The following is an 18,862-nucleotide window of genomic DNA, read 5'->3' as shown; positions in this document are numbered from 1 at the left end:
TTATACACTCCATACAAGGCCCTCACTTATTGTCACTTATCTTTTTTATCTTTTATTTTTTCCCATGAATGATTCATGCCGGCTTTGTGCTGCCTCTGTGCTCCATTCAGACGGGGCTGTAAGTATTCCCATTAGCTCCCTGATTACTTTATACCAGCCTTCTTGGGCCTGTTCAGGGCCCAGTTGTGGGAGGACGTGGGACACAAATGTGAGGATAAGCAGCAAACACACACACACACACACACATCTGCGTACACACTGCTCCACCTGCGTTAACAGGGGGTCTCTTGTTTTTACAGAGCAGGGTCAGGGCCACAGCGATTTCTTTCCCACTAAGATCGCAATAATTAAGTCAAATTTGGAATTTAATGACCAGAAATAATACATTTAATGACAGAGAATAATAATGATTGTTTAAATTTAATAATTGATTTTTTAAAATGATACGTTTTGATTTTAACTCTAGTCTTTCAGACATTTAAGATTATATATACATTTTATATATGCATATGTGTGTGTGAGTTGCATACTAATTTGATACGATATCTTGAAATTAGGGCTAATATTTGAAATAGTTAAAAAAATTGGAACAAGAACATCTAATATCTATCTTGTGATAAAAATAATAATACTTTGACAAAAAATGCTGAGCTGAAGATGGGTCAGAGCTCTTCATATAGAGTCTGGAAAAAATGGAAAACTGATCATCACTTTATGGTAAGGTGGATATGTGTATTCATCAAATATTAAATCTAATCATTAAAAATATTCTTTAAAAAAAAATCTCCACGTGGCCAAAATCCTCCTCCGGACCTGCAGGCCAAGCATCAAGTCATGAATCATAACATTAGGTCCTAGTAGTTTTTAATTATTTTTTATCAACATATTTATATAAATTTAATTCTTAACATCACAATAATAGACTGAATTATCTTTTTTTAATCCAACTGCACCATGCACTTTGACGAAAAAGACAAATCACTAAAAAGGCATGCCAGAAAAAAAAAAGACTTTTCACATTACACAGTCTATTCAAGTCAGTATTTTCTCACCTTTACAGAACACCAGGATGGAAAAAAATAATAAAAAATAGAATAACATTTTCCATAAAAGTACAAAAAACATCAGCAGGGAACTATAGCATCACCAAAAACTGATATTATTATTATCATTAATACTCTTTGGTGTTTCTGTAAATTCCAGTACAACACTGATACAGCAAATAAATTACAATTTTACAAAAACAACATCATTTCATTTTTTTCTTTTTTTTTTTTTTTGCCTGCCTTTTATGAATTCAAACTACACAACATGGACAAGTATCAGTACAATGAGGTTTTTTTTTCTCCTTATATATAATATATACATGTACAAATCCTACAGGGTGAAAACCTGTCAGTGTGGACATTTAGTGTCTCCAGGGACTTGACTCTTCAAAGGAGCATTTACACTTGACTTCTGTGCATAAAATATAGTCTTAAATACTTCTTAAATATTACAAAAATTCCATTCAAACTTCTGAGAAAATGAATGAAAAAACAATCCCTTCCCTATCGCTGGTTTATCAAAGGTTTGTAGAACAGGTCATTGGAGAAATCACAGAACAAATATTATTAATAATAATATTGACAACAAATGAAAAGAGAGGAGTTTGTGTGTGTGAACTGTTTGTCCACAGTTGTGTCGTTGTTGTTAAAGCAGTACCACTTATTCTGCTTCCACGCCCCGGATGTGACAGTGATTGATGGCAGCCCCCTTATTAAAACTGCAGGGGTGGAGGGGTCAGAGGTCACAGTAAAAAATGTCACAGCATCACACCAGTTGAGTCTGCAGACATGCGTGTTATTCAATTAAGCACAAATATTTTTTTTTATAGGCAACAGTATTAGAAAGTTTTCCAGTGAGAACATACGGAAGAGGATCAGAGTCAGAATTCCTTATCCTGATCTGGGGCTTTTGTTGGACTTAAAGTAGGAATTTCAGGATTACAGACAAACCTTTGGAGGTTTTTTGTTCATAGAATTCTGATTTGTTATTCTATGTTATCAGATTTGTTTTATTATTATTTTGGTGAAATCTGACTTGGAATTTACAGATTATCATTAGCAATGTTACTCCGAATCCTCAGTTACTCCAATTACAAATCAAATACCGGACTTTTTAATGACAATTTTTTACTCTGAATTTAGAGGAAAACATGCTTTTCTGGCAGAAATCTTGAAATTCTAAGGAAAAATGGCTTGATAGCATTAGGTCAGGTGAGGTCTGACTCAATTTTGAGATTGCATAGTTTTAATGCTACATCAAAATTTTGATTTGGAAAGATAAGATTGAAATCATTAATCTGATCTATAATGCTGACCAGGGTCTGACCTCTGACCTTTTCTTTAAACCCCCAGGTTAGGGTCAAAATCCCAGCACTACAGGCTACCTCTTTGATTTATCAGATTACAGGCCACCTTAAAAAAATGATCAATCCTCGCATTAGATTAAAATTCTTTAATCAAGGTCACACCTCTGACTCTCTTCTCCCTGATTCCATACTTTATCTCTTTAAAAATCACTTGTTGTAGAGTTTAGAAAAAGTTTTAAATCTCGAATATACGTGTGGCCTCGTACTTTACCAACTTATCTCCCTTTTTGACCTAAATAATTAAAAAATCTGAAAAATAGAACAGAAACAACAGAAACAGAAATTTGGACTTGAAAACTCAGGTATTTGTTTTTTTTTAATCCTGACTTAGAATTTCCATAAAAGACAGGAATTAGTGACAGAACTTTAAGTTTACAGTCACTCTATCAGAACTGGGTAATTAAGGCTGCAATATATATATTTTTATTCTCTCCTAGTTTTAAAATATAATTTTAAAAAATCATTAACAAACTGAGAAAAAGTCTGAACTTTAGAATTTGGCCCCAAACCTGACAGAGAAACTGTCATCAAAATAATTTGAGATTACAGGATTTAGAATCTTTAGATTAAGTTTATTTTTATCCTGGGATAAAAAAGTTAACATTTTGACTGTTAGGTCAAAACTTTTTTTTTTTTTTGTATTTTAATACTTCAGTTAAAATTTCAAAATGTCAAGAAGGAAGAGCAAAATCTAAGATTAAAGTCAACGTTTTACTCTTCTACATATTAAAAATTAGATTTTCAATATACATAATAATAAACAATATAAAGAGTCAAATGTGAGGAAACGTCCTAACCCCCTGGTGTCCCTAATCCTCTTCCGTAGAAACAGATTTTCCTCCAAACAAATTTACGACGAGAGAATTTTGAACCTCACATTCGTTACGTTTAGTGCTACGGAGTAATAATAAAATAAATCTATAAAGGTTGTGGTCAGCGTTTTGGTCAGGCGAGTGGTCACATCAGAGGCATTTTCATGAAATAAGTCATATTGGCTCAGTGGATTAATCATTAACCAGCCGACCAACACAGTCAGGTGTCCGTGAGCCGGGCCATCAGAGCATCGTCCTCGGGTCTGGGCCCCTGAAGGACTCCTCGTCCTCTGAATCCGTGGTGGGCACGTCACTGGACGGGGTGTGGAGGTGGTTGGGTCCTCCGCTGCCCTGGCACACGTACCACTCGTTCAGGTTGGTGACCTGAGGGGAGAGGTTCGAGGACCGGTTCCTGTGCGCCGGTATCTCGGCGCCGGGAGAGAGCGGCTCTCCCAGCGGGTTGTTGGGGGAGATGTAGGTGACGTTGGTGGATGTGGGTGGTGGAGACTTGCAGTGGACCTTCATGTGTTTGCGCAGCGAGCTCGGGTGCGTGTAGGACTTGTCGCAGCCGCGCACCTTGCAGTAGTAGGGCTTGTCGCTGGTGTGGACGTGGGAGTGTTTCTTGCGGTCGCTGCTGTTGGCGAATTTGCGGTCGCAGCCGTCGAACTCGCACTTGAAGGGTTTTTCTCCTTCAAAACAGAAGGATGGAAACGCACACAGTCAGTTTGGACACTTTTACCCACACTCCATTTGGCTCTATCCTCTCTGACACCTGAGAGAACCCACTGAACCACAGCTCCTCCACCTGTCATCCTCAATAAACACAGCATTATGGCAATTTCCCATCACTGTGACGTGTTCTCCCCCACCACAGCCAGTCACTAAAAATAATGACTAAAAATGCAAAATAATCATAAGAATAACGCTTTCTTCAACGTTCACACTCGCCGTTTTGGGCTGACATGTTTGTCAGTGGAGGATAGAGGGCGTTCTAGTTGACAGGCAGCAGCACTTTGAAACGACTTTTCACCGACCTTTAATGAACATTTAAACGCAGCATTCTGGTATCGAGTCATATTTTAGACTCACCGAGTTAAAAAACAAAAACAAATCACTTTCCTTAGTGTCACTGTGACAACCACAACATGACGCAAACATAAACATGTTTCAGGTTTGTGCAACGTTTGGTCCAGGGACCAGTCGGGTCGTGACACCGGTTTTATGTGGCCCAGGACCTAAATATGTGATATGTGTGTAAACAATATATTTATATATTTTTATTTCTCCGTCTATGGTGTTCAGTAATTATTGTATTTACTCATGTTTAATTACAGTTGAACCCTTGTTTACTTTGAAAACATTTGGTATGCAATATTTTTGCTTGGACTTTTCTTGTTTTATTTGACTTTGATTCACAACATTCATAACCTCGACTTAATGACTTGCACCTAAATGCAGTACTTCTCCAACAGCCTTAATAATCATATGTTTAAATGTTGGTATCAAAACAACAACATGTATTTACTACTACAACCAGCCCAGAAAGACTGTCAGCTGCAAATATTGTTCAAAACAGTACAAGTATATACATATATTTGCTCTGTGATAAACCGTGTAACATATTGGCCCTCAGTGCTCTGTGTATAATTTGACAACTTCCCCTAAGCCCCCATTAACACGCTGTGTTGCTCCACTAACAGAGGTTTTACGGCCAGTACGCAGCCCACACTCCATACCTCGAGCATCATATGGCACAAAATCACCACCATATGCACTGGGCTTGTGCGTGAACGTCCTACGCCTCTGGACAATTACTTTTACGCGTCCTCCAGCGCCGTGCGTAAGCACGTTTTACAAATCATATGCTCTAATCCCCGTACGCCCACTACAGGAGACTCCGGGAGAGATAAAAGTTTATATTTAAAGATCGGAAATGAGGCGATTCACTGAATAACCACTGTTTTCTTTTTTGACTTGCTTTTACGCACAGTTACGCACAGACTATTTGGACAAATGTAGAGTGAGAATAATAAATAAATAATATATAATATAACAAAAAAAATGCTTTAGGAGTGCGGGAGAACCACTAACAAGAGGGATATATTTAAAAAAAAAAAAAACAATTTCACTGACCTGTGTGAGTTCTCTTGTGAATCTTTAAATTCTCCGACCGAGCGAAGACTTTTCCACAGCCGGGGAACGGACACGGGAAGGGTTTTTCTCCCGTGTGAACTCGGATGTGGTTGATGAGTTTGTACTTTGCTTTGAACGCTTTCCCTTCTCGTGGACATTCCTCCCAGAAGCAGACGTGGCTGCTCTGCTCCGGTCCGCCGACGTGCTCCACGGTGACGTGGTTGACCAGCTCGTGCATGGTGCTGTAGGTCTTGGAGCAGGGCTTCTTCTGGTTCTGCTCCTGGTCGATCCATTTGCAGATCAGCTCCTGCTTGATGGGCTGCCGCATGTACCTCAGAAACGCCCCCGCCGCTCCGTGAGGAGCAGAAGCGATGTTCACATTGAGGTTCATGGAGTTGTAGCTGTGGAGAGAAGAAGGTCCATAGTGCTCCGGCCTGTGTCCGAAATGCTCCGGCCTGCCGTAGATGTCGCCCGGTATGCCCAGGCGCATCTGGCCGTTCAGGGCATGGTGGTGTGGGTGATGGTGGTGATGGTGGGCACCCGGGGACGCCTGGTCGTGAAGTCCAGTGAAAAGTGAATGGGCCCCTGCACTTTCCGTGTGCCCATAAGCACCTGTTGGGGAGATGAACATGCCATGGTGATGAGGGGAGGAGGCGGAACTATGCTGGTCGCCAAGTGCATGCATAGCAGAGGCTGAGAGTTCTCTCCTGAGGATGAAGTCCCTGCTGCTTGAGTAGCCTGAGTGGGGGTGAGCCACGGGGAAACCAACTGTGGTCTGAGTGGAAGTGAAAGATGCCGCGGTCTGGGCTTCGGGATGGCTCTGGATGTGCTGAGTGGGGCTAAGTTTGAGAGCATTAGCAGTCTGTGCCATGTGCTCTGGTCCAAATGGAGTGAGTGCCACTCCGGGGTCGTTGCCCAGCTCCCCAGGGTGGAGGTGGGCATGATGGGAGAGCGGGTGATGCCCTCCTAGCCCCGGGAAGCCTGTCATATTCTGATGAGGAAGAGTCTGAGTCGCTGCCAAATCCGCTAATCTTATCGCAGGATTCCTCTTGCTTAAAGGGGGTTCCATAACTACTCTGACAAGTCCATCCGCACTCACCGCGATTGTTTTTTTGTGCTCTTTCTAAAACATTAGGAAAATGTGGATATAGGGGGGTGGCCCTATAAGTTCTTTTGTCCGGCGTCTAACTCTGCTTGCTCCTTTTCCCCACTCTGTCCTCAAGCGATTGGCAGAACATACAACAGTTGGAGGACACAGTGGGGAATACAGTTTAGAAATGGCACTGCGGGTATTGGATGGATTTCGGTGACTGGCAGTTAAGGGAACGAAGCGATTGGCTGTCGTTCAGCGCAGGGTCTCAGCAGGGTTCCGCCCCCTCACTCTCTCCAGCGCTGTTGACTCCAAAAAGTTGTACTCACGGAGTTGGAGCAGCAGTTGTTTGTGTTTGTGCGGCTTTTGGACTGTTTATTGTTTACTGGCGCTGCTGCGTGTTAGACTGTGACACCAGTGCAGACTTTAAAGCGAACGAGTGGTTGTGTTTTGGTTTGAAAGTGTCGTTTGTGACGGACACGAGGTCGAGATGTGAAGAGGGAAGGTGGAAAACTGCAGCGCGGTGACGCGTGGATGCATGGACACGCGTAAAAATGACATTCTTCATTTTTATTTGCTATTTGCGTTTTTAATAAATATTCAGAAATCGTGTTGGCGAATTGAAAATACGGTTTTGGAATGAGAACTACGAAAGACATAGAAACATTTTATTTTTTAAAAAAATCCATGAATATTAATTAAACATGTCAGAAACTGTTCGTCTGTTGTGTGTCTGTGTTTTGTGAAGGCCTTTTCCCCCCAGCGGTTATTAATCATCATCATCGCGATTATCATTTTAATCACGCTCATGTGGGAATGATGCGTTCACGGTTTGCACGATTCAGTGCGAACAGAGGCATTGGACTAAAGCGGATTCATGTCTACACGTCAGTCAAGGCCAGATTTATGGCTGCAGTTACAAAAACAGTGGAAATAACGTTATTTTTTTGTTTAAAATATTTAAATAAAATACGAAATGCTTATCTAGTCTCTGCTGTATTTTAATATAGATTTAAGTCGACTACATTGTATGATTTTGTGGGCCAAAAATTAAACATTTATTATCAAACATTATAGTATTTAAAAAAAAACGGTAAAATCCTGCGACTGCCTTTAACCTGGTATGAAGCACCAGGTCCTTTTCAGTCTCTGCTGACAGCACGGTGTGTGTGAGTCTGTCATTTTTATGACTTCATTCACACACTTCCAACCCATGTGTTAGCACTATTCTTAAACACTGCACAGGAATCATCGTGAACACAGGAAACAGACGCTGGACTAAATACCATTCAGTAATACATACATTTTATTTTTATTTTTATTTAAATTTAATGTGTGCAGCTTATTGGTAAAAACGTAAATTTCAACATAATAATAATAATAATAATAATAATAATAATAATGTTTATTATTGTTTCATTTAGGGGTTAACATATTATTTGGCTTACACATATATCGTATCTGAGATCCCCCCCCCCCTTTTTTTCTTAAATAAATAAAAAATTCATGCTTCACTGCAGAACTTCTGAAAACCCATAAAACACCGGGGCAGCGGGTACATTGTTCATGACGTGTTGAAGGGCCCCTGCTCTTTCTTACACATGAAATTAAACGCCACATGGGACCTGAGACAAAATACACACACACACACACACACAGGTAGGATGATACATTTCTTGTTTTAATAGAAAGAACGCCATGAGCGTTGAGACATTAAAATCCTTCGATTTATGACGCACTAAACTAATAAAACTGCTGCTAAACTATTAAAAATGCTGTCGATGTCTCACTCAAGAAAAAAACGGGGAGGGGGGGGGGGCATCTTTACCCACCCAACCCTCCGTCGCTCCGTACCCCTTCTCTCTCTCCCTCTCTCTCGCTCTCTCTGTATCTAAAACAAAGAGCCTTTGTCATAAACATGGCTATTTTACTAAACAGGGAGTCAAGAGGGCAACATATGTGGTCTTAACGGGTCAGGAGTCAAACATCCATGAAACACAAGGTCACAAAAGCCACGCAACTACCTTCCAAGTGTGTCAACATATTGATATTGTCAGATAACAAGAGGGGAGAAATGTGTCTCGAGCTCCTTCAACCCCCCCTACCCCCCCCCCCCCCCCCCCCCCATAACACAACCCAATCACAGGAAACACGGATGTGTGCTTTTGAACATGAATTCACCAAATGTACAGCAGAATTACTGATGGTGTAAATCTGTGTCGCAGTAGTTTGTGTGATTCATGTCTTCATGTGTCGCTGCTCCTAAAACCTGTTGAAATACTGGGGGTGGGGAGGTTCTCCACACCCCCATACCTTTCCAAATACAATCGAAAGAGAAAAAAACATCTTAAAAGCCGATTGAGTTTTTTTCTCTTCCCTTCACTAAAACTCCTGTCTTGGGAAGATTTCGTGGTTTTTCCAGAGAAATAAAGAACTTCTTCCAGGGGTCGGGCAGACGTGACTTTGAACTTGGATCAGCTCCTGTGTTTCCTGTGGTGCGGGTCGAAATAGACTTGGGAAGAATGGCACACACATACACGCACGCACACACACACACATACGCATACACGCACGGACGCATACAACTGCGCAGTCTGTCCCCATGCACTCTGTCTAAAAAAAAGACACATTTGGAGAAGAAGTTTTTAAACGTTTTGGACATTTGTGTGTGTCCCGTCACAGATCACTGCAGAGCTGGGAGAGAGGGGTGGGATCATGTGTGTGTTGGAGCCGTGCTTGGATTTGGTGGGGTCTGGATTCTGGTGCACATGTAAGTAAAATAAAATCTTGCTTTGACTTGAACGAGCAGCTGTGGTCTCTGACCATTTGTTAAAGACACATGTTTGTAAAGAAAATGATCTCAAGGTGTACTTTACGGGTTTTATTTATTTTAAAAAAATTCCTGATGGCAGAAATGACGCACAGTCAATGGGGATTACTCGTGACCTTTTGGGAAAACACTAAGTGGTTGACTGTGATTCTAAACACACTACAGCACCATGACATGTCACTTAATTGGTGTGGTGAAAATGAGAACCACCGCAGAACCAGCAGACACGTGGAACCATTAAAGGTCCCTGCAGAAACGGCTCACCACTGAAGGCCCAGTTGTGGTTCTTCTACCACCAGTGAAAAACCACTGTACGCCATATGGAGCCAACATGCTTTTACAGCTGTGGAGGCTGGAGCTGTGTGTGGCTGGCACAGGCGGTTTGGTCAGGTTTCGCGATAAATCACGATGATTTATCAGCATTTAAAATCAACAAGGGTGTGATTTATTAGAGTATAGTTTAAACCAGGTGTCTTCAGAGTATTTACACTTAATTTAATATTTATTACAATATAATATTCAAATTGTTTTGGCATCATGAATAAATAATTTAATATCCCAGCAGCATTTGCTCCTTGTAATATATAATCTGTGCGTAAAAAAACGTCCTCACATGCTTCACTTACAACACGCTGTCATAATATTATATTACCATTTTACGGAAGGAAGAGTTATGTGTTATATCATACTACATGCGGTAATTACAGACAAAGTACACGTGTGGTATTTGATTAAAAGTATAAATGTTACGGCAGAGAGATTAAACATGAGGCGCCGTGGCTCCTACGAGACCAAAACAACAAAAACGACGTCCTCTCTTCTCCCAAGTCGTGCTCCCTTCTCCGCCTGTACGTATACCCCCCAAATGTTCTCCTCCAAAAAAAGTAGGCGGTAATTATTAGTGGAAAAATGGCGTTGCGCTATTAAGTAGCCAATGCGCAACCTGCCATTGGAGGGGCACCTGGGATTGATGAGGCGCAGTGGCCAATGAGACTGCGAGAAAGGAATGCACGGGCTCCAGTTAAAGGGGGCGGAAGAGGAGGTAGAGCCAGTCTACGGAGAAACAGAGACCCTCCGCGTTAAAGACAGACAGACAGGCAGAAACACAGGCAGAGCCAAGCCACAGAAACACCACAATTATAATCCCCCACTCGGAGCAGCAGTTTTTTTTTCCTGAGATGCTCCTGCTACTTTACGCAGAGGACGCCTGCTAGATAGTAAGACAATGATTTAATTCTTACAGTGCGTTTTAGCGCAGAGCAACTGTCGAGTCCAAGAGGAGGGGGACACGAGGAAACTCTTGACTTCGTTACATTTGGATTTTTTCAGTCAGATTAAGTCGGTATAAGTAAATTGTTTTTTTTTTAAATAATAATTGTATTCCCTGTGATCGGAGCAGCCTGTCCACTCACACCTGATATGGTGTTTCCAAGGTTGGAAGTTGAATCTTTGTGCGCTGTAGTTCATATTTGATATTTCTCTCGGTTTTTAGTTGAAAGTGAATAAGTAAATCAGATTAGAGCTTTTTTTTTTTTGTTGTTTTGTTTTCTGTAAAAACAAAATGCTTCTGGATGCCGGTCACCAGTTTCCCGGACTGGGAGTGGGCTCTTTCGCCAGGCATCACTCAGCGAGCGAGATGCAGGAGAGAGACTTGAGTTTGGCGCAGAACAGCTTTGTGGACTCGGCACACATGGGTGCCTTCAAGCTCAACCACGATCTCTCCCCCGGACAAAGCTCAGCCTTCAGCACCCAGGCGCCGGGCTACCCCACTGCGGCTCTGGGGGCTCACGCCGCCCATGTCACGTCGTACGCCAGCTCCCCCTTCAACTCCACCAGGGACTTTCTCTTTCGCAGCCGCGGCTTCGGAGAATCCTCTCCGGCCAGCAGCCAACACACTATTTTTGGCCCCACGGCGGGATCTCTCCATCACTCCCACACAGACACTCAAGGCCACATACTCTTCCCCGGGATCCACGAGCAGCACGGCTCCCACGGATCTCCGAACGTCCTGAACAGCCAGATGAGACTGGGACTACCGGGAGAAGTTTTCGGTCGCTCCGAGCAGTACCACCAGGTCTCCAGCCCCAGGACCGACCCGTATTCGGCCGCGCAACTACACAACCAGTACGGCTCCATGAATATGAACATGGGCATGAACATGGCAGCCCACCACCACCCCGGTGCCTTTTTCCGTTACATGAGGCAGCAGTGCATCAAGCAGGAGCTCATCTGCAAGTGGATCGACCCCGAGCAGCTCAGCAACCCCAAGAAGTGCTGCAACAAAACTTTTAGCACCATGCACGAGCTGGTCACGCACGTCACCGTGGAGCACGTCGGCGGCCCGGAGCAGACCAACCACATCTGCTTCTGGGAGGAGTGCCCCCGGGAGAGCAAGCCCTTCAAGGCGAAATACAAACTGGTTAACCACATTCGGGTGCACACCGGGGAGAAGCCTTTCCCATGTCCGTTCCCCGGCTGCGGGAAGGTCTTCGCACGGTCGGAAAACTTGAAGATACACAAGAGGACACACACAGGTAATTAATATTTACTCTCTGAAATTATTGACTTCCTTTAATACCACATAAATGCCCCTATTCTCGCGTTTGTGCGTTATTTGACGTAACTCGTGTGTATTCAGATTTCACTGTCTAACTGACAGCAGTGTACTCGGAGGACAGGAGTGAGGACAGTGTTTAGTACATTTAGCAGCGATAGAAGTCGTTTTTATATCTGTTAAACACAGAAATATATTTTAACAAATCTGACGAGTTTATGTTTTGACTGAAACTTTAAACGGGTCAGTCAGTGTGAGCACCGACCCCAGATCAGCCCCTGACCGTTACTTGATTTGTTTATTATTTTGTATTTTTGCGTTAGCCCAGTCGTTTTGTAGCTACAAAAAATATTTGAAATACATTTGTACTAAATGCTTGTGTATTACTGCATCCATTGCTGTTGCCGTTTGTGCTGAGAAGCGCTCTTACACACACACACACACATACACACACACACGAGCTCTAAGGTGCCAGACCGGGCCATTACCACGGTGACACAGTTCGCCTTATTTTCTTGGGGGAAATACATGATATGCGCGGTGCTAATTAGATTTTTATTGTCTTCTAGCAAATGGTGTGTGTTACTGTAAAGTCCCACAGAGGTCGGCCTTCGCTCACCACCCCCCAAGACTCCTCACCCCTCACCCCCTGCTCATCCCCAAATCACTATGCGCATTATTTAGGCTAAATAAGACGCACCAGCCCCCCCTCCCCCCGCGCCGCTTCCTCATATAAAAAGAGAGCACTCACTGGAGTTTGCATAGTGAAAATGAAAGTGTTTAAGTTGTGATTTTCCTGTGATTTTAAATTTAAATTTCATGCATGAATTTTCTGTACTGGTTTTTCTGACAAAAACGTGTTTTTTCTGCAGGAGAGAAGCCGTTCCAGTGTGAGTTTGAAGGCTGCGACAGAAGGTTTGCAAACAGCAGCGACCGAAAGAAACACATGCACGTTCACACGTCGGACAAGCCTTATCTGTGCAAGATGTGTGACAAGTCCTACACACACCCCAGCTCCCTACGAAAACACATGAAGGTAAACACCCGGCGAGTGTTCCATTCACTGACCCTGCTGTGGAGTGGAGATAAATAATTCAGCTCCAACCCCTGTGTCGATTTAAATACTTATTCGTGATTTTTTTTCCTCCTCTGCTCTCCTCAGGTCCATGAATCCTCTCCTCCAGCCTCAGACTCATCACCAGCAGCCAGCTCTGGCTACGAATCCTCCACACCCCCAGGCCTGGTGTCTCCCACCACAGAGACCCAGAGCAACGCCACGTCCCTGTCCCCAGCCTCAGCTGTCCACAACACCAGCAGCCACAGTGTCCTCTCCTCCAATTTCAGTGAATGGTATGTTTAGGGACTCTGTAAAAAAAAAAAATTAAAAAAAAATAATAATAAAAGAGAGAGAGAGGGAAGTGAAGCATCACACACGTTCATTTCACAGCACTGGAGATTTGGGTCACACACACAATGACACACACATACAAATAAAGGTTTATTTTTATTTTGTGAGTTTTTATCAGCCAGGGTGAACAGGACGGGCACAGACCAACAGAGGGAATCATGTATTATAGTCTAAATGTATTTCATATTGTAAATAGTCAGTGAAAAGGCCCCACGTTTCCCATTGGTTGTGATCGTTTCGTCCGTCTTTGCTGTGTAGATGTTCCTTCAATGGTAGCTACTCCTCTAACTGGACTCTAGTGCACATATTACCAGACAGACTCTACTCTAATGTTGAATATTGTGGTCCTGAGGCAAATTGATTGTACAATACCTGACACCTATAGACTGGACAGAGTGCCAAAATTGACATTTAACTACCCAACAAACACACACACACACACGCACACGACAATATACTGCTTGTGAATGTACATTTCTTTTCAGTTGGCTGGGCTTAACTCGTGACCGTTTTTTGTGCTTTTGCAATTGTGAAATACTATCTGGAAGATTGTGAGGAAAAATAAACGTTGTGCCGTTGGAATTATTATAATTATAATTATTATTATTATTATTATTATTATTTTCTCCCCCCTCTGTAACTACATTCATCCTTTTTGTTGTAAATATCAGCTGCCATATTTATCCATTTGTAATTAAATTATGGTATTTACTTGCTACAGATGAAACAGTATTTATAAAGAAAAAAATGTTTCTTTTCCTATAAATATGTACAATGACGAGCTACGAAAAAAAAAGAGAAACCACGGGCAGTTGTTTTGTTATGTGCTTTTTCCTTTTTTCTTCAAAGTTTGAAGAAGTGTTTTTCTTTCTCATTGTGATAAGAATTTTACTGCATACAAATATAATAAAAACGGTGTTGCAAGTGAGGAATAGTTGCTTTGCGTTTGTTGTGCTCACTCTCCAAACTTTCAATCTAATCTAAATGAGTTGAAGCGGAATTCCCTGCGCCAAAATTTAATGCAAAATTGTTATAACAGCATTGGTTTGGACTAATGTTGTTATAGCAATATTTGCAGTGCAATAGAGTTTAGGAAAATACTCGAAATGAGCTGATTTAAAACAAATCATGAAATACATTAAATATCTCTTCGGTATTTATTCATAGTCGGTTTTTTTTTCCAACTAAAAAAATTCTCGCTGACGTGGTGATAAATGTTTGTTTTGTTTTTTTCTGTCTCATACTTGAAATCACAGTAACTGACTTTAAATTTGAAAACTGGGACTGACCTCCCTCTGGTCACTGCTGCAGAGAGAGGACTTGAACTTGAACTTGACTGCAGTTCAGGCTCCTGTAGAGTCTGGTCTCTGGGTTCGTACTGACCACTGCTGTAGGAAACGACTGTTTTAATCGATTTAATGCCTGAACCTCATACATGTGTTTCTGCATTTGTTTTTGTTTTTTCTGAGGACATATTGGTAGAGCTCTGTGACATTGGACGTGCTGTGCCCCAGGGCCTCAGTGGAGGCCGTTCTTGGTCGTGTCCGTGCACCGAGGACAGTGGGGTGTTGTGGTAGATTGTGTCCCGTTAGACTGGATGGTGTGCGTTGGAGAAGAAAAAGCTGTTGTTGTTGCTGCGTGACTCTGACATGCTTCACGCAGGCTCATAAGTATGTAGTGGGACTTAGTTAGTGGGTGGTGGGAGTCGCCTGCAGGCCGACAACACTCGACTACAGAAGCAGCAGCAGCAGCAGCAGCAGCAGCAGCAGTAGTACTCAGTGTGTCTTATGGAGCTTCTGCCTCCTGTTACCCAAGCTGCTCACATCACTTGGCCCACAATTGTGTCATAAATTAGTGAATACATGATGAGCAGAAGCAAATTGAATAAATGATAACAAAGACAAAAATATAAGTTTTAAACTATTCTGTTTTTTGTTTTGTTTTTCTGGACACCTTTACACTCATTTTAGCCACAGGAAAACAAAGTAAACTTTGTTTATTCAGCGTATTGTTCATGCACCATGCAAAAAAAAAAGAAAAAGAAAAATCCTCTAATGGTCCCTCCAGTGGCCGCCCGGCCCGGTGACCTCTCCAGCGGAGGAAGGTGCGACCTGTGGGGAGTGGGAAAGGTCAGCTCCACAAAGTGCGTCGATGCCGGTTCCTGTTCGGCTCCTGCTGCGCTAGTATTGATCCGCAAAGAAGGAAGCGCAGCTTTTTTTCTATCCCATCGTCTGCTTTCTCTTCTTACATCTCTCACCGAGCTGTTTGTAAAATCATTGTCGACTTCACTGTAAGGACACTGAGCTAAGAAGCAGAGAGAGAAGCGGCGATAATCTGAGATGTTTTCTGAGCTTCCCACCACAGTTGATTAGGACATAGTTGAAATTACGTGCGTGGGAATGATGATCTGAGTCAAACTACAAACATAATAAATACATAAATTAACTTGTCTATTTTTCATTTAGCAGTCACTAGGTGGTGTGTATGCGTCTGTGTCTACTCCCTATTGTTCTGTCTTTTGTAAAATCTTCACATTTACGCCTGTGGATAAGGTCAGGCTGAAGATTACAAACCTGAAATAGGGTTTAGTCGTTAACTAGTTGAATCCACTCGTTTGTTCGGGAGCTTCTTCAGCTTGTATTCGAAAACAAAAAAAAAAAAGAGCCACGAACGTGACCATAAACTTTATTTTTAAACTCGTTCAAATTCAATTAAATTGTGGTTGTGACGTGTGTTGAGTTTTACCGCGTTTGATGACACCGTGTGTGTGTGGTGTGTCTGATTGAATATTTATTCGGAAATGTTTTGGGATTAATTTATAAAACTGTAGTAAAAATTAGAATGAACTCCACAGTTGGACCGCTAGACTCTTGGACACACGGTGACTTTTAAAGGAATCACAAAGGAGTTTACGCCGTACGAGTATTTGTCGTGTTTTTTAATTATTGTTTAAATTATTTATTATTTGGTCGCACTATTATTTTTATTGTGTAATATGGAGCATTTAACATTGTGTTTTTTTAACTCTAAAATAAATCATATGTATTCTATTCTATTCTATTCTGTTCTATTCTATTCTATTCTGTTCTATTCTATTCTATTCTATCCTTGTCATTGGCTAAGATCTGATAAGGTGGTACTGGTTAAGTTGTAGTTAATTCATTTTTAGTCTTAAATGAATGGAGGTCCATCAGTGTCCTATAGGAATGTGCACGTGTGTGTGCGCGTTCACAGAGAGACTGTGGGCATGGTGTTAAGTCCACAATCCACACCCACGATCCTCCTTGCTGTCACGTTGGCAGCAGCTGGGAAACGTTGATATTTAGGACAAGGATTTTAGGATTTTACCTGAGCAGCTTCAAACAGACTGTGCTGTCAGAGCGACTCTGGGTGAGAGAGGGAGAGGGTAGAGAGAGGGTAGAGAGAGGCAGCAGCAGCAGCAGCAGCAGCAGTCAGTGAGCAGTTATGATTGCAGGCCTCCAGGGACCCACACACACATCCCTCCTCTGTGCCCTGCAGCCAGCTCCTCAACTTGTTGGTTTTTAGAACAAGGTGTGTGTGGCATAAGTGAGTAAGCCTCACACACTCTCTCACACACGCGACTTTAACTTCGTTACGTCATTAGATTAAATCGTAAAAAAATCCCAATCAAGTAGATAGATTTTATTTATAAATTGGAAATATTCACGGAACTCGTAAAGTCTGATCAAAATGATTAATTTATCAGTTTCTAAATAACCTACGATCGATTTGGCAGTCAGTTAGTCATTGATTAATCGACTAATGGTTTGTCGTAGAAACAATTCTCGCGGGAGTTCGTGTTTTTGTTAACGTGAACTTAATATAGAAATATAGAAATGAACATTTTATATTTTATCCTTTGTAATTAGTTATCTAGTAGTTAGTTAGTTAGTTAGTTAGTGGTTAGTTAGTTAAGTTAGTTGTTTAATATTTGACCTGCAGACCCAGCACATGTTTCCAGTTCTTTACTATTTGTCAACATGTATTTAGTATTTTTTGCAGTAATCCTACTCTTTACTTCTCAAATAAGTTCATATTCATCAGTTCACAAACAGAAACAGCTGTTAGATTTGGCCAAACATCAACTTAAACACTGTTGCAGAACTCATCCTAACAAATGTTTTTTTCTATTAATTTTCTATTATCACAACAGGGTTGACTGATTTACCCAGAGCTGTGACCCAGGTTACCTCTCCTCTGCATTAACCCTCTTAGTTATTTATAATCATTTATTTACAGCAGTGATGTTGTCTTACTCCGAGTGTTTGTTAAAGCAGCAGAGGGAAACCTGATGGCACAGCGACACCTCTGTCAGTTTACGTTGGTCTGTTGAGACATTTGCATCAAGTGTCACTGACAAGAAGCATCAAAATTCACACACTTCAAACTTCAAATTGTTTTTGGCATCCAGGAACTATTTGTGAGTTTTTGACTCTGTGGCCAAAAACATTTGGTACAATAAATGAAACAAACCCTCTTAAATATGACAATTCATGTTTATGACATTTTAACATTTTAAATGAATTAATATAATCTGAAATTATTAATTCAGGATCTTATGTCATCACAATACACAATATACAATTTTATAGCATTTAAATAAATATGCTAAATGATAAAAATGTTGGCCTTGTTGATCAAAGACTTTTTATTTAAGTTACCTACATGTTTTTGTGGAGACAAGTTTATTTGAACAGCATTTTTTAAAACAATAGACTTCGAACCAGAGTTTTTTTTTACACAAAGGCCTAGTAAAAGCAACAAACACAGAAGAAAAACAATGGTAAAAACATTATAAAAGTAACTTTAAAGTCATTTGGAGTCCAGAACAAATAAATATTAGTTTTACAAATAAAACTGTAGTAAAACTTCTCTGCTGCTGTCCTTTGGAGAAGGGCCTCTGACGGCAGCGAAAACTGGGTAAAACAAACGGCCCATTCCTCTAATTGAATTTGTCCTGCTCTAATGAAATGACCACGGTCACTTCACTGCTCAGTGTGTTGTTTATTTATATAATCATCACAGTCACACACAGTTCACCCAGTGAGTGTCATTTCCGACAGGCTTTGTCCTGCAGGAACCCCCTCCCCGGTCTCCCTGAAATAAACAATGTAAATGAGAAGGAAACACAAAATATATGTTGTGTTTTTACTGTGAGTGGAAAAACATGAAGATGTAGAGTCGAGTACAAAACCAGCCGTGCTAAAGTAGTGAAGTAGAGCAAAGTATGGTTTTGATAAACAAGTAAAATAAATGGTGTTTTTTTCTCAAAGGTTTGTTATGAAAACAGTGACTGGTTAGATAGGAACATTACGGACTTCAAACCTTCTGTCTCTTGGGATTGTATTATGTACGAATGGAGGAGCTTTGTAACACAGGCCTTTCATGATAAAAACCAATGTTACTCTTCATAGGGAGAGTCAGTGAAAAACAACAATTATGTTCTTCCTTCTCTCTTTGCAGCAGCAGCAGCTAAAACTTAGCCACAGGATGACAGATGTTTCCCTTGAACATGCTAACATCACCAAAGGTTGAAAAGTTAGGCGAGGAGTAGCTAAATATTAGACAAATAGCAACACATTCGATTATTGACACATTCAA

General features: G+C 41.4%; 3 protein-coding genes across 11 annotated transcripts in view; 2 read left to right on the top strand and 1 right to left on the bottom strand.

The window, feature by feature from the left end:
- Positions 1 to 18,862, top strand: part of clybl (citrate lyase beta like) — a 172,121-nt gene that overhangs the window by 64,993 nt on the left and 88,266 nt on the right. Inside the window, exon 8 of one of the 9 annotated variants that reach the window (XM_017039807.2) lies at positions 9,131 to 9,218. The exons of the other annotated variants lie outside the window; for them this stretch is intronic. Coding sequence (XP_016895296.2) covers positions 9,131 to 9,218 — 88 coding nt within the window. The remainder of the gene's footprint in view (positions 1 to 9,130; positions 9,219 to 18,862) is intronic. 9 annotated transcript variants of the gene reach the window in all.
- On the bottom strand, positions 3,038 to 7,669 carry zic5 (zic family member 5 (odd-paired homolog, Drosophila)). Its single transcript, XM_008328378.3, has 2 exons — positions 5,359 to 7,669; positions 3,038 to 3,914 (listed from the first exon to the last, which is right to left on the bottom strand). Exons 1-2 carry the CDS (start codon positions 6,425 to 6,427, stop codon positions 3,469 to 3,471), a joined length of 1,515 nt encoding a protein of 504 aa, XP_008326600.1. The 5' UTR covers positions 6,428 to 7,669; the 3' UTR covers positions 3,038 to 3,468.
- zic2a (zic family member 2 (odd-paired homolog, Drosophila), a) lies at positions 9,324 to 14,168 on the top strand. The gene is made up of 3 exons (XM_008328377.3): positions 9,324 to 11,812; positions 12,705 to 12,868; positions 12,995 to 14,168. Exons 1-3 carry the CDS (start codon positions 10,840 to 10,842, stop codon positions 13,190 to 13,192), a joined length of 1,335 nt encoding a protein of 444 aa, XP_008326599.1. The 5' UTR covers positions 9,324 to 10,839; the 3' UTR covers positions 13,193 to 14,168.

The sequence above is a fragment of the Cynoglossus semilaevis genome, chromosome 16 (genome assembly GCF_000523025.1).
Source record: "Cynoglossus semilaevis isolate Cse_v1.0 chromosome 16, Cse_v1.0, whole genome shotgun sequence".
NCBI lineage: Eukaryota > Metazoa > Chordata > Actinopteri > Pleuronectiformes > Cynoglossidae > Cynoglossus > Cynoglossus semilaevis.
Note: the sequence above shows the minus strand (reverse complement) of the source record. Positions and strands in the feature narration are given on the sequence as shown.

Bases quoted from the DNA above. Each gene is read 5' to 3' on its own strand.
- zic5 (XM_008328378.3), bottom strand. From the start codon at position 6,427: ATGGAACCCCCTTTAAGCAAGAGGAATCCTGCGATAAGATTAGCGGAT. The intron at 3,915-5,358 runs GTCAGTGAAATT...TCTGTTTTGAAG, and splicing joins TCACAAGAGAACTCACACAG to GAGAAAAACCCTTCAAGTGC.
- zic2a (XM_008328377.3), top strand. From the start codon at position 10,840: ATGCTTCTGGATGCCGGTCACCAGTTTCCCGGACTGGGAGTGGGCTCT. The intron at 11,813-12,704 runs GTAATTAATATT...TTTTTTCTGCAG, and splicing joins ACACAAGAGGACACACACAG to GAGAGAAGCCGTTCCAGTGT. The intron at 12,869-12,994 runs GTAAACACCCGG...TGCTCTCCTCAG, and splicing joins CCCTACGAAAACACATGAAG to GTCCATGAATCCTCTCCTCC.